The following is a 19,867-nucleotide window of genomic DNA, read 5'->3' on the forward strand; positions in this document are numbered from 1 at the left end:
TCCTGTGGAATTGCTATGAGAGTATTTCACCAAATTTCAGCTTCCTCTAAAAGTTTGTTCTAATTGTCAATCCTTAGTTTTTCTATACATTTAGATGCGTATTTTCTCTCTGTTTGAATTTCTTGTTCATTTAAAACATGGAACCAAACTGACATTTATCTGCCAGGTTTCAAATTTTTTGACTTAACTGGAACTAAGAAAAAGGGAGAGTAAAGAAAGGCAGAAGATCAGAACGAATAATTTTTAATTGACCGCAAAAATTTAAAAATTTTTGGTCGTATATTAGTATCATGTTGTCGTCGTCATCTGCAACGTCTTCAGCGTTGTCTGCAACGTCTTCAGCGTCGTCCGAATTTCAGCATTGTCCGAAGACAGATGATTTCGGGATAAATACTTTAGTATAAGTAAATAGAAATCAATAAAATTTTAACACAAGGTTTAATTCTAACCACTATAGGAAGGTTGGGATTGATTGTGGGGGCTACTATCTTCAACATTGTTCAAACCAATCTTACCAAAAATATAAAAATTAAAATTACACAACTACGTATCAGTGCTCATTGTTGAAATAATATACATGTATATAGAACAGGGTAGATACATGTACATGTATAATAAACACAAAATTCCAAGAGAACAACGTTTTGCAAATTTTGCACTGAAGTAGAGACTGAAGAATATTTTTTGATATCTTGTGATAAATATAAAGATATAAGGCAAACTTTTTTCCAATCATATGGTTTATATTTAAAAATTTAATGTAATAATTATTTTTCAGTTTCTAAACTTTTAAATCCACAAAATATTACTGAATGTAATTACATGAATTATCTATACAAATTTATTACAGATGCATTAGAAACCATTCTCCAAAATAAATCAATAGCAGAATAGTCGAAAGCAGTAATTAACTGAAAAGGATGTTAAATATTTCCATTTCAAGACTTTAAGACATCATTTAAAATTTTTACATAAAATTGTAAGCCTTCTTATGATCATGTATACAATTCTTGGAAGATTTTTAGGAAATTTTTTATTATTGGTTAATATCATCAACATGATCAATACCTCAGACAATTTTGAAAATCAGTGCAAATCAATGATTCAAAAAAATAGTTATGCTTTTGGAAATATTGACTACATCATTATGGAAAATTACGTTGTGCCCTCTCTGACATGAGTTTTATGAAACTTGTATAAACAGCAAAAATTTATTTTCACTTAAATAAATGATGATCAAAATGGAAAATCTTCCTGTATTTTTGAATTTCACAGTAGCAAATAAAATACATGTATTATTCTTGATTTGCAGAAAGCTTTATTTTCTGTTTAATTATAAAAAGTAAACTAATCTTATAATTTATTTAATAGGAATTGCTTCAATGACAGTGCCAACTTACATAGCTGAATGTGCTCCATCTGAACTGAGAGGAAGATTAGTCACAATAAATAATTTATTTATAACTGGTGGACAGTTTATTGCAAGTGTACTTGATGGTGCCTTCAGTTATGACAAGACAAATGGTTGGAGGTAAATGTTGTTGTTTATTGGTTTTTTGAAAGTGTATGTACCTTTATTTAATTTTGAATCATTGATTTAGAATTTGGAAAACTAAGAATCATATATGATTTCAACAAAATAAGGAGTGAGTAGCTAAATGGTGCAGAGCCTAAGTCCTCGTGCCCATCAGACAATTTTATCTGACTTTGACCTCATTTCATGAATCTGTGAAGAAGGTAAAGTTCTAAGTGGTCAAGTCCATACATCAGATACTATAAGCAATAGCCTAGTTCTACTATATTTGGTGTATGGAATGAATGAATATGTAAGGTGTACATGTCTAACTGGCTGGTTTCATCTGACTTTGACCTCATTTTCATTGTTCAGTGGTCAAAGTCAAGGTTTTGTGTTTTGTTCATTTTCTAATACTATATGCAATAGGCTAACTATATTTGGTGTAAGGAAATATTTTAGGATTTACATGTCAGTCTCACAAACGTAGGACAGGTGCAAATTAATGCAGCGGGTTTAAACATTTTAATAGGTGCCAACCTTCACCCTAACCTGAAACAATAATGTAACATCAAAGAAAATCGCACTACAAAATATCGATTGAAATTTTTTCTTCACCTGATTTTTGGGTTTATATGACTGCAAAAAGATAATTGGTGAAGAAAAAATCATATGGTGGTGCACTTCTTTTTTTGCTACAACCCTTTGAAAGTACCCAATTTTAATGATTTTCACATTTTCATCAATTTTTACCCATTTTTGGGCTATTATAGTGAAAAGTCAAAGTTCTTCAATTAAACTTTTTTCATACTTTAATTAAAGATGAAGTGAAACATCACCAGGCGCTGTTAATTATGTGTATTGGCATATATATACTATATTTTTATGCTTTTACATGTCCCCTCGCTGATACACATAATTAATATGGCTTCGACTAATGGAAGCTCCATTTGGAGTTAATGTGTTTAGAGACCACTCTTATGTCTGTACACCTTTCCTATATTGCCTACAGATGAGTTGACCAATCTGAATAATTTAATTTACAAAACTATAGGTAGGTGTTAATATAAGAATGTTTTATCATATTTTGATGCTTTTTCGTGTCAAATTTACCATGCTGTCAATTTTGTATATTTGTAATTTTTCTCTGTTAACAAAAAATGTAATATTATTTCAACTTTTTTGTTATAAATGATTGAAAAATAAATATCTAAGAAATTTGAAAAGAAAAAAAAAAGATGTGGGATGTACACCTTCCTGGTAAAATCATTTCTTGTACCTCTCACCCATTTTCACAAGATTTTGGCAAATGGGACAAACTCGATTGGTAAAAAATTTGAAAAATTAATTACTTAAAAACTGTTTGTTGTAAATTCACAATTTTTTTCACAGAGTTTAGTTTGATTATAACATTTAAAAAATCCATTGATATTTTCCACTTGTAACATGTTGCTGCTCCTGAATTGGTAATTTAAAAGAAATTTTGTCGTTTTTAGCTCAAGTGAGCTTTTCTCATCACTTGGTGTCCATCGTCCGTCGTCGTTAACTTTTACAAAAATCTTCTCCTCTGAAACTACTGGGCCAAATTAAACCAAACTTGGCCACAATCATCATTTGGGTATTTAGTTTAAAAAATATGTCCGTTGACCCGGCCAACCAACCATGGCTGACATGGCTCAAAATAGAACATAGGGGTAAAATGTAGATTTTTGCTTATATCTCTGAAACCAAAGCATTTATAGCAAATCTGGTGAGGTAAAATTGTTAATCAGGTCAAGATCTATCTGCTTTAAAATTTTTAGATGAATCCCACAACTGGTTGTTGGGTTGCTGCCCCTGAATTGGTAATTTTAAGTAAATTTTGCCGTTTTTGGTTATTATCTTGAATACTATTATAGATAGAGATATCTAGGTAGATTTTGGCTTATAACTCTGAAACCAAAGCATTGAGGGCAAATCTGACCAGTAGTTAAATTGTTTATCAAGTCAATATCTATCTGCCCTGAAATTTTCAGATGAATTGGTTAACTTGTTGTTTGGTTGCTGCCCCCAAATTGGTAATTTTTGAAGAAATTTTGCCATTTTTGGTTATTATCTTGAATACTAGTATAGATAGAGATAAATTGTAAACAGCAATAATGTTCAGCAAAGTAAGATCTACAAATAAGTCAGCATGACCAAAATGGTCAGTTGACCCCTTTAAGGAGTAATTGCCCTTTATCAGATTTATGGTCAATTTTTAACAATTTTCATTAATTTGGTAAATTTTTGGAAATTTTTACAAAATATTTTCCTCTAACTTAAGGGCCATGTTTATTATAGATAGAGAAAATGGTAAGTAGCAAGAATGTTCAGTAAAGTAAGATCTACAAACACATCACCATCACCAAAACATAATTTTGTCATGAATCTATCTGTGTCCTTTGTTTGATATGCACATAGACCAAGGTGAGCTACATGTACACAGGCTCTTTAGAGCCTCTAGTTGGTTATTATCTTGAATACTATTATAGATAGAGATAAACTGTAATCAGCATAATGTTCAGCAAAGTAAGATCTACGAATAAGTCAACATTACCAAAATGGTCAGTTGACCTCTTAAGGAGTTATTGCCCTTTATAGTAATTTTTTACCAATTTTTCATACATTTTTGTAATCTTTTACAAAAATCTTCTCCTCTGAAACTACAATGCCAAATTTAACCAAACTTGGCCACAATCATTATTGGGGTATCTTGTTTATAAAAAATGTGTCCAAGTGAGCTTTTCCCATCACTTGGCTTCCAGTTGTCGTCATCTAGCGTCCGTCATTGTCTTGCGTCTGTCGTTGTTAACTTTTACAAAAATAATCTCCTCTGAAACTACTGGGCCAAATTTAACCAAACTTGGCCACAATCATCATTGGGGTATCTAGTTTAAAAAATGTGTCTGGTGACCCGGCCAACCAACCAAAATGGCCGACATGGCTAAAAATAGAACATAGGGGTAAAATGTAGATGTTGGCTTATAACTCTGAAACCAAAGCTGACAAGAGGTTAAATTGTTAATCAACCCCCCCCCCCCCCCCCCCCCCCCAATTGGTAATTTTTAAGTAAATTTTGCCGTTTTTGGTTATTATCTTGAATACTATTATAGATAGAGATAAACTGTAAACAGCAATAATGTTCAGCAAAGTAATATCTACAAATAAGTCAACATGACCAAAATGGTCAGTTGACCCCTTAAAGAGTTATTGCCTTTTATAGACAATTTTTTAACAATTTCCATTAATTTGGTAATTTTTGTAAATTTTTACAAAATAATTTCCTCTGTTACTAATGGGCAAAGCCGCAAAGTTCATTATAGATAGAGATAATTGTAAGTAGCAAGAACGTTCAGTAAAGTAAGAACTTCAAACACATCATTTCACCATCACCAAAACACAGTTTTGTCATGAATCCATCTGTGCCCTTTGTTTAATATGCACATAGACCAAGGTGAGCGAAATAGGCTCTTAAGAGCCTCTTGTTTTTTTTTTTATCCTTATTGGCCAATTTAAAAAAAAATCTATCCTGAAATTGCTAATTTAATTTGACAAGGTTCATAGTTTGAAGACCAACAGTCCTCATCAATCATTGATCAGGTGTTTTAACAATTACAGCATTTATTAAGTGGCACATAGTTTCCATTCAATCTTATTGAAGATCTCATTTTCAATTTCTTCTCTATTCAATAGAACTTGGGTAATTGACAAACACTGCGGAAATTATGTATTAGATAAAATACAAAGGTAACAAAGAAACAGGCCGATAACAACCGTTGCCGGATAGTTTTTCTGCACGAGTAGTCAGGTCAAGGTTCGAGGCGATAGCCGAGGACCTTGACCTGACTACAAGTGCAGAAAAACTATTCGGCTGGTTGTTACCTGCCTGTTTCTTTTGTTACTTTTGTTTTTTTATCTGACTTGTACGACGTTTCAAGAAAGTAATAATACAATTTGCAAGACTAAACATTTGAGAAACTTAGATAGCCATAAAGCAGTAAATGTAAGTTATTGTATATAAACACATTTTTTTTCATATCCCTTCAACCGAGATTTTTATTCAAGAAAAAAAATCATGAATCTAATAATTTTATAAAAAAGAACCATTTTAAGTAAAAGATGAATGTTGTACACATTTAAGACTTTTTAGAATGCAACTTCGTAAAAAAAGTAATATATTAAAAAATATTTTAGTGGTAAGTAGGATAACGTTTGATTTTTATGGATGAAATGGAAAGCGGGGAAAAAATGGGCTAATTCATTTTAAAATAAACAGGCTGTGATCTTTATTTTTGATGAAAAATGCAGGATGTGCCATTCCATCCCCCCATTCCCCCTTAAAAAATCGTAAAAATTGTGCGTTTCTTGCCAAATACATGAATTTAATATTCAGTGGTGGGGGGTCCCGGGGGTGGAACAACCCCTTTTTGGACGATCAATGCACTAAAATGGTGACATAAAATTGGACCCCCCTGTTTTGTCCTTGATTTGGACCTGGATCCGCCACTGATATAAATTCGATAACAATATAAATTTATTAAAAAAATGACTTTCATACTTCATTAGTAAATGAAATGTTTATGAAAAAAAGGATTGTGTCTTAATATTATATATATATTCAGGCATATACTTTATTTTTTTTTAATTCATGCTCGTCTCTAGATCTGCAAGTGTTGATCGGGATTAAACCCGTGTCATTATGATCCAATCGCAGCTTACCGCCCAAAATTGATGACATAAGTTGAATTATTTTCTTCTAGATTTGCTGCTTATTTGGACATGTATTACATGAACACTTTTTAGAGTAGCAATCGTGCATTGGTGAGTTAATAGGGATTTTATCTTTTGATAAGATTTTATTTTTATTTACTTATTTCCTGTCTTATTTTTATTGAAATATGCATGTCAGTACCATCATTTCTTTACTTTCAGTATTGTCCAAAATACTATTCATGTCCATATATTGAAGAAAACATTTATTGACTGACTATTTTGCTACATAAAGGGGGCGGTATGTTATTTTTTTAGTATAATCACTCAAATGCTTTTGTTTAAATTAGCACTATTTACGGTATTCGGAAAATCAGGAATAAAGCAAAACATTAATTTGTCATCTGCTTGACCACAATAATTTTTTTCTCATAAAATTTGGGATTAAAATATCTATTTAAGGAAAAAACCATACCCCCCTTTTAAAGTTAAATGTCTAATTCCTAGTGTACTGTTATGAATAGTATTTTACTGGAAATGTTTCGGAAAAAGATATTGATGCTAACGTAAATATTTTGTTCAATAAAAAGACAGGAAATAAGTCGGTGAACCAAAAAGTTCAAATCTAATTGAAAGTTAAAGTGCCCATGAACTCACTGATCATGCACCAGTGATTCTATTCATAAAAAGTGTCCATGTAACAACTAAAAAGAGTCCATGTATCGTCTAAAAAGAGTCCGTGTAACACCCGTTAATGTACTGTTTTTCTATAGCTCTGCGGGGGGCAAAGTCGTACAAGTATGAAAGGTCCGATACTAGCAACTTAAATTTGTTAAATATGGCCACCAGAGTTAATATTTATTATTCTAATGGACAATTTAAAAAAATCTACCTCTCTGAAACTGCATGAGTAATGTTTACTTATATAAAGTTGATGACAAAATTCATAAATATCTAGGTGAATAATGAATATTTTTTAAAGCCTCTGCTGGAATAAAAAAGATAAATCCCTATTAATTCTATTTCATTTGATATTTTTATTGTTCAATTTTTGTTTGCTTGTAATGAGTTTTTGTAAATATTTGAATATCTTTCAGATATATGTTTGGATTGGCAGGTGTTCCATCTGCAATTCAGTTTGTTGGGTTTTTCTTTCTTCCGGAGAGTCCAAGATGGCTGATAAGTAAAGGTAAAGAAGTTGAGGCTAGGAAAGTTTTATGTAAAATCAGAGGACATTCATATGTGGAAGAAGAGCTCCAGGAAATCATACAAAAGTTTGAAGAAGAAAGAGAATCCACAAATAAAGGTATTACTTTTATAATAATATATTTAAAAATTTAAAAAAGGGTTAAGTATAATTATTTTGATGCTTTTCATTCAATTACAAATCGCATAAGTACAAAAATGTATTTCATTCACATGTATTGATACATGTATATGTTACAGTGAATTTGTATAATCAGGGATTATGTAGAATCCCTAAAATTTTCAGGGATTATGTATAATAACTGGTTAGTTTAGGGATTATATATTATCACTAACATTATCAGGGTTTATGGTTAATCAATCACTGGAAAAAACATCAGGGATTATACGTATATACAGAATAACTGAAATGAAACTAAAATAATATAACATATTGAAATATATTAAAAGTTAACCGTAATATATCAAAATAATATTTACCTTAATATTGTAAAACGGTGGGCATAATATATTAATATGAAAGACACAAAAATATTGAAATGTTAAACACAATATAATTAAATGATAAGCACAATATAATTAAATGATAAGCACAATATATATAGAATAATTGATGTTTTGTTTTTAATACTGACTTTTATCAGTAAATTATGATATCAAGCGAGCCCTTATTGATACTGACTGTATCAGTATTAATAATATAAAGCGAACCCACACGGCTGGATTGATGAAGTCAGTATGAAAATATTAAATGGCATAATGATTTTTTTTTATCATATTGATTTAGCAATTATTTTTAAGTTGAGACTATGAAATAAAATGAAATTGTCATTAAAACTATTTTTATGCGTACAATCGTTTTGATAAAAGTTAATGTTATGCACAATATTTTTAAAATTAACATTTTATTTACAAACTAAATTTGGATGGCATCGACTATTACACATTTGCCTGATTTTCTAGAGGCACTATCTATCAAATTCACCTCTGTTTTTACCACAATATCAACATTTAAAAAACCCTTGTCCTCCATAACGATTCAGATTTTACGGCACATCTCAGAGAAATAGAGTTTTCAGCACAAACATCTGAAGGTACCAATGAAGGGAAATCAGCAACCTCAAACGGATTTCTTCTATTAAAGGTCCGAGCAGGATTCCATGCTTTATAGCAAGGCAATATCCTTCTTCAGTCTTTTCGTGAATATAGACAATTAGTTTTTTGGGATCTCCCTTTCCTAGAACTACTAGTGGAATTGGTTTGAGATATGCATATGTTGCATAAATGATTTTGTTTTTCCTCTGCAATTTGCATTAACTTTTGAGCATACGTTTTCTTCAACCCAAACAACATCTGTGATTGTGCAGAGCTTATCTGTTAGTGACATAATGAGATTCAACACTTAAATAAAGTATCAAGGGCAAAACTCATCACTTATTTACAGAGCTATTTGTCTTACATCAAATTTAGGAAAAGTTTTCACCTCTATACTTAATTCAAGACTTAATGCTCTGTCAGAAAAGATTGGGATTATAACTGATGCCCAGGGTGGCTTTTGTAAGGGGTATTTTGTCCAAGATAGTATGTTTGTCATGAATGCTTTAATTTCACTATATTTGAGTTTGGGAAAGAAATTATTTTGCGCTTTTGTAGATTTTAGAAAAGCTTTTGACAGTGTGGAGGATGGGACTATGGCAAAAACTATTAAAATATAACATTGGTGGGAAAATGTTTAAAGTTATATTGAGCATGTATCCAGATAACAAGTCTTGTGTTAAAAATGAAGAACTAAAAACAGATTTTTTCCTGTGTGATGTAGGTGTAAGACAGGGAGAAAAAATATCACCCTTTCTCTTTGCCTTATACCTGAATGACTTGGAGGAATATCTGGATGAAAACTCTGTGGATGGTCTAAAATTTATAAATGATAAATTTACAGAGAATATTGTTTTGTATACCAAGTTATTTATTCTTCTGTACGCCGATGACAATTATTTTTGCGGAGTTGACAGAAGGGTTACAAAAGTCTCTGTGTTTGAGCAATATTGTTTTGAATGGAAACTCACTGTTAATGTATCAAAAACAAAGAATGTAATTTTTTCAAAGAGAAAGTTTAATAATAAAATTGAGAAAGAAAATTGGGAATGTGTCAAAGCGACAACAACCCGACCATAGAGCAGACAACAGCCGAAGGCCACCAATGGATCTTTAATGTAACGAGAAACTCCTGCACCCGGAGAATGTTACTTTTAAAGTATGTTATGAAATTATTGAAATTAAGATTCATATGTTTATCTTGGTCTGCTGTTTAATTACAACAGGAATTTCTTTCAAGCTCGAAAAAAAAGTGGTAGACCAAGCTCAAAAAGCACTTTAGGCTCTTTACAAGAAGATACAAAATATCTCACTTCCAAGTAATTGATTTACAGTTAAAATTATTTGATGCATTGGTGGTTCCTATTTTGACCTATTCCTTGGAAATATGGGGGTTTGAAAATAAAAATAATACTGAAAAATTACATCTACAGTTTTTTAAGCGCATTTTGGGTGTGGGATCATCTACGCCAAAGTATGGGGAACTTGGAAGATTTCCACTTGAACTGCAGATCAAGTTAAAAATGGTATGTTTTTGGCACAAACTAGCAACAAATGATAAAAAACTATTGGGTAGACTTTATAAGTTACTTTGGTACATGCATGAGCATGAAGGTTATAATTCCAGATGGTTTTATTATAATATGTAAAATCTGTGTTAAATGAATGTGGCTTTTGCGAACTATATAATATTCTGGGGCAAGTTGTTTTTAATTATATTATAATTAATGTAATGCAGTGTCTCATGGACCAGTTAATTCAAAAATGGTTCTCTGATATAAACAACTAATCAAGGAGGGGGGCGGGGGATTTTATTTGCACTTTAAAGAAGAGTTTTGCTTAGAACCATATCTGTTAAAATTAAGGCAGGGTGATAGAGTAAATATATGTAAATTAAGAGTTTCCCATCGAAACAGGAAGATTGAGAAATGTACCACGAAATGAGAGAATTTGTCCACTTTGTAAAGCTGGTCTTGAGGATTTATATCACTATATATGTAAATGTACCGATTATAAAGTTAAAGATTTTAAGATGAAGTTCATACCTCCATATTATTTAAAATATCCAAATGTAAAAAAAGTACTAGGTATGCTTAAATATTGTAAAAGTAATGTGCTGTCTAAGCTGTCAATTTTTATTCAAAAGGTAGAAAAGATGCTTGTCTGATTTAAAACTGTAATAAATAAAGACTTAAGACTTGTATAATTAAACAATGTATACTGTTTGTATTATGAACTATGTTGTAATTGATATTGTGTATAATATGCTCCTGTTACTCAGTCTTCTGCGGCTGAGTTTTCTTTAATAAACTATGTCTTATCGGGGCCTTTTATAGCTGACTATGCTGTATGGGCTGTGCTCATTGTTGAAGGCCGTACGGTGACCTATAGTTGTTGATGTCTGTGTCATTTTGGTCTTTTGTGGATAGTTGTCTCATTGGCAATCATACCACATCTTCTTTTTTATATGTTACTATGTAACTAACTTATATGATTCAAACTCATGCTACTGAGATATTTTTGCACCAAATCCCCTTGCACTATGCCTGACGCGCTAGACCACTCGACCACCTAGGCTCTGCCACTACACTTATACTACATCTTTGTAGCATGAAATCGAATCCCAGCGAGGGAATAAAATAATTGCAAAAGCAATTTACAGATCTTACATTGTTAGGCTGATGTTTAGATGAATTATATATACAGAATGTATTTTCAGCCTTATTACCAGGATAAAATCTGTTGAGCAGTCATCACAAGTTCAGGCAACTTATATGAGCCTAGGTGGTCGAATAGTCTAGTGTGTCGGGTACAGTGCAAAGTAATTTAGTGCCACAATATCTCAGTAGCATGAGTTTGAATCCCGACCAGTGAAGAAACAAAAAATTTGATAACGCAAAATTACAGATCTAACATGGTTTGACTGTTATATAGACGAATTATATATATATACTTATATTTACATAACATGTTATATATAGTACGTGTACCTGTATTGTGTGATGATTTCCACATAAATCCATATACATTTACACTGGTCCCACCCCCTCCTTATGGATTCATTTGTTTTTCAGCTGAAGAATACATTATAGTGAGAGTGATAAAGACACCATCAGTGAGAAGAGCTCTTATATTAGGAAGTTTTTTACAAATATTTCAACAGCTAAGTGGTATTAACACAGTTATGTAAGTTTTTCAGCCTCACTAGAGTAATTGCAGATAGTTATTGGATATTTCTCATCAGCTTTCATCTTGTCCTTTACGGTGTGAATGCATTACTTAAGTTTGTTTTGTAGTTGTTATATAATGTGCTAATCATTTTTTTCCTGCCTATTATATTTATTGATATTTGAGGACTTTACTCCTTTTTGATGTGCAGAAAAAATGTAGAAATATTTATGTAATTGTTTTAATGTTGCATTTCTGTAAATGTTGACAATCCAATTTCCCATAGGAACTCCTTTTACGGCTAAAACTGTACCACTTTAACTATGAAGTTTTGAAAAAAATCTGATTCTAGAATTGAAAGTTCATATGCACCACAATTTTTTTTAAAGGTCAAAATATATAGGGCTGTGTAGCATATTTTCAACTTTATATGCCCTGAACGTCTCAGAATTTAAACTAACACTAATTATCTTAACTACTCCTACCTTGAATGAAAGGTTACCACAGATTTCAATGTAAACAATATGCACATGTATATTTACTGGTAACATTCCCAAGTTATGTACGTCTCTGTGAGATGGAACACAGAGAGCATAACTGGGAACCAGTATGTAAACAAAATTAATTTTCTTCAAGATCTCCCCAAAAGAGGCATGTTTTGAGAAACCGCTGTATTTACAAAGTGCAACCTTAACATATTTAATGCAGATATTATAGATGATCAGTATTAATTCATTCGAATACAATGTGGTACTACATATAATTTAGTTATCTGGCAAAGTTGTTTATTTATTTTTGTATCATTTTGCATCTGTCTGAAATGTGTTAGGCATTGTTAACTTTTATATTATACAATTGCTTTCTTTTGATGAGGTAAATGTGTGGTTTTATTGACTTTTGAAAAACTGATATTCACTGAGGCCAACGCAAAACTATCTTTGAAATATTCTTCAGCATGCTTTAACTCAATTTTGCGGTACGTGTGCATTGATATTATTAATGATTTTTTACTTATATATATATATATATATCTAACTTCAAAACATTTTCTTATTAATTTATGTTGGAAACAAAAATATTTTTATCAGTATTCATTGAAGAGATGTATTTATATCAAAGGACTGTTATTTTGCACTCGTTTATGTGCACATATTTATCATGTTTATAGATCGGTTACAAACCAAAAACTAATTCATACATAATGGAAATCTAGGCGATAACAATACATCGGAATGACCTCAAGGTCATTGCGATGTAACAAAAACCCATTCAACTACACATTGATTTAAGTTCAGAACTGTATAATGGTGAATGTGTATTACATTTCTTGTTATGAGATCTCAAAAAAACATGTTTAACCCTACCACATTTTTGCGCCGGTCCCAATATTTTGCTGTTCAAATTTTAATTTTGGTCCCGTTTTTAAATTGGTCAGGTCTACATTAAGGTCCAAAGTGTCCAAAATTAAACATTGTTTGATTTTTCCAAAAATTTAATACTTGGGGGTTCTTTGATATGCTGAATCTCAACATGTATTTAGATTTTTATGCAGTTAATCTGCATTATGCGAGCACCCTAGATTTGTGGTCTACCCAAAAAATGCTGAAATACTTGCCATTGTTATTATCTAGCTGGCTACTATGTTATATATAACTAATTGAACACTTTTTTAATACTTTTTATTCTAGAATATAAAAAATATTACCATAAAAACGTTAAATGGTCGTCGATTTTCCCAAAAGTTTTGAAGTTGCACATAGGAAGTAGTGCTCATTAGGAATTCTTATGTAGTTTATTATCGCCTGTGCTTTTGGCTAAGATGTCAAAAAACAATTGTACGAAATATTTAATCGCCGAAAATCTTTCAGACAAGTAGTTAAGATTTCCCAAATGGCAAAAGTCGTAGGAATATTGTTTGTCGTCAATACGTAGTACAACTACGTCAGTAGTCTATTATATAATAAGTTCAACTGTTCATGCTGTTGGCGGCAATTTCAAATTAGAAGACGAAATTCGTATCTTTTCAATTTGGAGGCAGGAGTTCAAATTAGCGGTGGTCCGAGGTCCGCGACCTTCCACTTTCGAATTGGTTACTAGCCACGCCCGACGGGCCTTCCACTCTGAGACAACTATATCACAGCTAGAGTAGTCTCAGTTCCACTTGAAAGAAAATAAAAAATAGCTTTGCAAACCTTTTCGCCAAAGTCTCCAAATCAACGATCTCAAAACTTATTTTAATCATTATTATTCATGACAGCGATGTCAATTTTGTTCAATCGCTAGCTATATACAGAAAATCGCCGACAAAAAATGTGTTAATACGAGTAAAATCGTATCTGACTTACAAAAAACAACATTTGAACACAATGACAATGGCTGCCGTGAAAAGACAATTACAATTTCGGATCCGATTCCGGAAGCGGATAAGGGTAATTCCGGGTTTTCGGCGAATCCAGGCAGGTGACAAAATACATCTATGCATGGTAAATGAATAATATAAACACTAGAATTAAAAACCAAAAGATATAAAATTATGTAAAAGAAAGAAAAAGCAGAAAAATATTTTAAACAGAAACTCAAAATCACTTTTGACAAATTTTAATGTCAAAATCCAATACAATGTGACAGCTTGGAACAGTATATCTAACAATATATGTTCCTGGTCACACAGTTTAAATTTTCTTTATCAGTGATAAATGTTGATAATGCATGTAAGATGCTTTTAAAGTGTAAACATTTTACTGCAATTTTGAAGGGGTATTTTTTTTTCTCAATTTTGAAGGATCAGTTATAAAAGTAGCTGGAAGATTCTTACTTTATTTTCACAAATAACTACCTGAATGTAGGCAAATCATATAATATATAGGTGGCGTCCTTTGGGCCACTCTACCCCCTCCTGTTTGATAACTTTGAAACGGATGACCTCTCAACCATAATACATTCATGTATGGGACTATATATATAACTAATCAAATGAAATATAAGGGGAGTCCATGGGGTGACCCACCCCCTCCTGTTTGGGAACTTACGAAACGGTCGAGATCCCAACCCCTAAACAATATATATTCATGTATGGGTCAATATAACTAATTAAATGAAATATAGGGGGAGTCCCCCTACCCCCTCCTGTTTGAGAACTTGGAAACCGATGAGATCCCCACCCCTAAACCATATATATTCATGTATGGGACAATATAACAAATCAAATGAAATAAAGGGGAAGTCCCTGGGGTCATCCTATCCCTTCCTGTTTGAGAACTTGAAAACCCTCGAGATCCCCACCCCTAAACCATATATATTCATGTATGGAACAATATAACAAATCAAATGAAATATAGGGGAAGTCCCTGGGGTCACCCTACCCCTTCCTGTTTGAGAACTTGAAAACCCTCGAGATCCCAACCCCTAAACCATATATATTCATATACAATGTAACCAGACAATATAACAAATCAATTACATTTACTATGGGCTGGTCAGTCAGACCTCACCTTTGATCCTTGTAGTAGTGAACATTTGTCTGATTTGTGTCGCATAACTATTGTACTATATATACTCAGTTTTCTTTACAGGGAAACTAGTCCATTCATACTATTACATGTTCGTACTAAGTCAACACGTACTACTAACAGTCAACTAAAACCAACGTTAAATACCAACTAGAACAACTACAATCATTGCCAACTTGTACCACTGCAGACTCACCATAAAAAATATACATTTATATATTCATTGCTATTGAAACCTTGATCACATATAAATTATTTGCCTTAATAATTAATTCATTAGATAAACATAAATGTACAATATATGAATGTTTAATGCCACATCAGAGGCGGATTTAGATTGTTTTTCAGTGCCCCCCCCCTCTTTCCATTTTTGAGAAAAAAAATTGGTTGATTATATAGGGAATCACTGAAGCATGACTGGAGCAGGTCCTCTGTTAGGCAGGCAGTGGGCCCCCACTTATGAAAATTTCTGGATCCGCCACTGCACATAATTACGTTTGCCTGGTTTTTGGTTAACTGCCTTCAGCGCTTACAGCGCTTTGATTTATTATGGGCCCAGTTTTTAAGTTTGTCAAAATTGGGGTCCAAAATTAAACTTTGTTTAAATAATGGGCTACATTAAGCTTAGTCTAAAGGGTCTTTTATTAACCTTAGTTTGATTATAACAAAAATTGAATTCTTAGGGTTGTTTGATATGCTGAATCTAAACATGTTTTTAGATTTTTGATTATGAGGCTGGGCAGTTTTCAAGTTGGTACAATGCTGGGTCTAAATTAAATTTTGTTTGATTTCAACAAAAATTGAACGTAACGGCTGTCTTTGATGTGCTGAATCTAACCATGTATTTAGATTTTTGATTTTTTGGGCCCTTTTATTAAATTATTATTAATGATATTGAGGTCAAAAGGTTCCAAAATTAAACTTTGTTTGATTTCATAAAAAATTGAATTCTTGGGGTTCTTTGAAATGCTGAATCTAACCATGTATTTAGATTTTGGATATTGGACCATAATAGGTAAATGTCCAATTAAAATTTTTAAGTTCTTAGACCACATTAATTCCGTGTCAGAAACATATGCTGCGTCAAAAATTTAATCACAATCCAATTTCAGAGCTGTATCAAGCTTGAACTGTTGTGTCCATACTTGCCCCAATTGTTCACGGTTCGACCTCTGTGGTGGTATCAAGCTGCGCCCTGCAGAGCATTTTATTATTTTAGTTTCTTTTAGATATTTGGGAGTTAATATGACATCCATTATCACTGATATACATTTTTATTAAGGGGCCAGCTAAAGACCTGCAGGATTTTCATATTGCATTGAAGACCCATTGGTGGCCTTCAGTTGTTATTTGCTCTTTAGTCTGGTTGTTGTCTCTTTGACACATTCCCCATTTCCATTCTCAATTTTATTGAAATGCACCAGAAATTAACAGATTTTTACCATTTTTCATGTAATTGTTTCATTAATTGATAATACAAAAGAGGTGGATGAGACCAATTCTATCAATGCAATGGCTTAAACCAAAAAAAAGTCTAGATCTGTAAACCATTGCTTATAAAACTAGACTCAGAGTTACACATACAAACCCCATCAAAAATTTGAAGCAATCTTAGATGCTTCAGAATGGTAAGCAGGTCCTGCTACACTAATGTAGCTGGCATTCAGTTTAGAAAGATATTCTTTGTTACAAATGATAATTGATTCAAGCTTGTCTCTCTATTTTTATACACCTGTCTTTAAAGATGGGACATATTATTCTGTTTGTCTGTCTGTCTGTCTGTCTTCCACATTTTTTTTCTTCGTTCTAGAATATATTGATTTGATATTTGATATATAATTTTATTATGACAAGTAATAGATCAAGTTCAAATTTTGTTCCGGTCTGATGATTTAGTCTAGAGTTATGGTCCATAAAAAAAATCCATATCTAATGTTAGAGTACTTTATAATGTTAAAACATATTTTTATACAAAGAGAGATAACTCATTTGTATGGCCCTGCAACAAAGTTGTTGGATGCCATATAGTTTTACCCTTGTCCACCATTCTGTCATTCCGCAACAAACCATTATACAGACTTTTTTTCTAAACGCCTTCAGATAGTGGGCTGATTTTTGGTATGTCAGTTAACCATGATGAGTTACAGATCAAGTTTAAGTTTCATTCTTCCACTCTGCTAATTTTTGTCGAAATTACAGGCTTTCGACTTTGATAAATTGTTGAAAATCACAGTTATAGACTTTTTTGCGAAACATCTTTAGATAGTGGGCTGATTTTTGGTATGTCAGTTAACCATGATGAGTTACAGATCAAGTTAAACTTTAGTTCAGCTCTGCTAATTGTTGCCGAAATCAAGGGTTTAAAACTTTGAAAAATGTTTAAAATCTCAGTTATACAGACTTTTTTCTATAGGCCTTCAGGTTTTGAGCTGATTTTTAGCTCACCTGGCCCGAAGGGCCAAGTAAGCTTTTCTCACCACTTGGCGTCCGTCGTCCATCGTCATCGTCGTCCGGCGTCGTCCGTCGTCGTCGTCGTTAACAATTTACATTTTGAACTTCTTCTAGAGAACCACTGAATGGAATGGAACCAAACATGGCATGAATGTTCCTTATGAGGTGCTGACCAAGTGTTGTTACTTTGTAGCCAATCCATCATCCAAGATGGCCGCCAGCGGGGGACTTAGTTTAACATAGGACCCTATGGGAAATGCATACAAATGACTTCTTTTAGAGAACCATTGAATGGAATGAAACCAAACATGGCATGAATGTTCCTTATGAGGTGCTGACCAAGTGTTGTTACTTTGTTGCCGATCCATCATCCAAGATGGCCGCCAGCCGGGGACTTAGTTTAACATAGGACCCTATGGGAAATGCATACAAATGACTTCTTTTAGAGAACCACTGAATGGAATAAAACCAAACATAGCATGAATTATCCTTATGGGGTGCTGACCAAGTGTTGTTACTTTGTAGCCGATCCATCATCCAAGATGGCCGCCAGCGGGGGACTTAGTTTAACATAGGACCCTATGGGAAATGCATACAAATGACTTCTTCTAGAGAACCACTAAATGGAATGAAACCAAACATAGCATGAATGTTCCTTATGGAGTGCTGAACAAGTGTTGTTACTTTGTAGCCGATCCATTATCCAAGATGGCCACCAGCGGGGACTTAGTTTAACATAGGACCCTATTGGAAATGCATACAAATGACTTCTTCTAGTGAACCACTGAATGGAATGAAACCAAACATGGCATGAATGTTCCTTATGTGGTGCTGACCAAGTGTTGTTACTTTGTAGCCAATCCATCATCAAAGATGGCCGCCAGCAGGGGACTTAGTTTAACATAGGACCCTATGGGAAATGCATACAAATGACTTCTTCTAGAGAACCACTGAATGGAATAAAACCAAACATAGCATGAATGTTCCTTATGGGGTGCTGACCAAGTGTTGTTACTTTGTAGCCGATCCATCATCCAAGATGGCCGCCAGCGGGGGACTTAGTTTAACATAGGACCCTATGGGAAATGCATACAAATGACTTCTTTTAGAGAACCACTGAATGGAATGAAACCAAACATGGCATGAATGTTCCTTATGAGGTGCTGACCAAGTGTTGTTACTTTGTAGCTGATCCATCATCCAAGATGGCCGCCAGCCAGGGACTTAGTTTAACATAAGACCCTATGGGAAATGCATACAAATGACTTCTTTTAGAGAACCACTGAATGGAATAAAACCAAACATAGCATGAATGTTCCTTATGGGATGCTGACCAAGTGTTGTTACTTTGTAGCCGATCCATCATCCAAGATGGCCGCCAGCCGGGGACTTAGTTTAACATAGGACCCTATGGGAAATGCATACAAATGACTTCTTCTAGAGAACCACTAAATGGAATGAAACCAAACATAGCATGAATGTTCCTTATGGAGTGCTGACCAAGTGTTGTTACTTTGTAGCTGATCCATTATCCAAGAAGGCCGCCAGCGGGGGACTTAGTTTAACATAGGACCCTATTGGAAATGCATACAAATCACTTCTTCTAGTGAACCACTGAATGGAATGAAACCAAACATGGCATGAATGTTCCTTATGTGGTGCTGACCAAGTGTTGTTACTTTGTAGCTGATCCATCATCCAAGATGGCCGCCAGCGTGGGACTTAGTTTAACATAGGACCCTATGGGAAATGCATACAAATGACTTCTTTTAGAGAACCACTGAATGGAATGAAATCAAACATGGCATGAATGTTCCTAATGTGGTGCTGACCAAGTGTTGTTACTTTGTAGCCGATCCATTATCCAAGATTGCCGCCAGCGGGGGACTTAGTTTAACATAGGACCCTATGGGAAATGCATACAAATGACTTCTTTTAGAGAACCACTGAATGGAATAAAACCAAACATTGCATGAATGTTCCTTATGAGGTGCTGACCAAGTGTTGTTACTTTGTAGCTGATCCATCATCCAAGATGGCCGCCAGCAGGGGACTTAGTTTAACATAGGACCCTATGGGAAATGCATACAAATGACTTCTTTTAGAGAACCACTGAATGGAATAAAACCAAACATGGCATGAATGTTCCTTATGAGGTGCTGACCAAGTGTTGTTACTTTGTAGCCGATCCGTC

At 33.3% G+C, this 19,867-nt stretch overlaps 1 protein-coding gene across 2 annotated transcripts in view; it reads left to right on the plus strand.

Annotated features, from left to right (window-relative positions):
• LOC143079177 (proton myo-inositol cotransporter-like) overlaps nt 1-19,867 on the plus strand; it is a 60,195-nt gene that overhangs the window by 12,295 nt on the left and 28,033 nt on the right. For both annotated transcript variants that reach the window (XM_076254409.1, XM_076254417.1), the window contains exons 2-4: nt 1,372-1,531; nt 7,342-7,550; nt 11,620-11,731. In XM_076254409.1, coding sequence (XP_076110524.1) covers nt 1,372-1,531; nt 7,342-7,550; nt 11,620-11,731 — 481 coding nt within the window. The remainder of the gene's footprint in view (nt 1-1,371; nt 1,532-7,341; nt 7,551-11,619; nt 11,732-19,867) is intronic.

The sequence above is a fragment of the Mytilus galloprovincialis genome, chromosome 1 (assembly GCF_965363235.1).
Source record: "Mytilus galloprovincialis chromosome 1, xbMytGall1.hap1.1, whole genome shotgun sequence".
In the NCBI taxonomy this organism is placed as follows: Eukaryota; Metazoa; Mollusca; class Bivalvia; order Mytilida; family Mytilidae; genus Mytilus; species Mytilus galloprovincialis.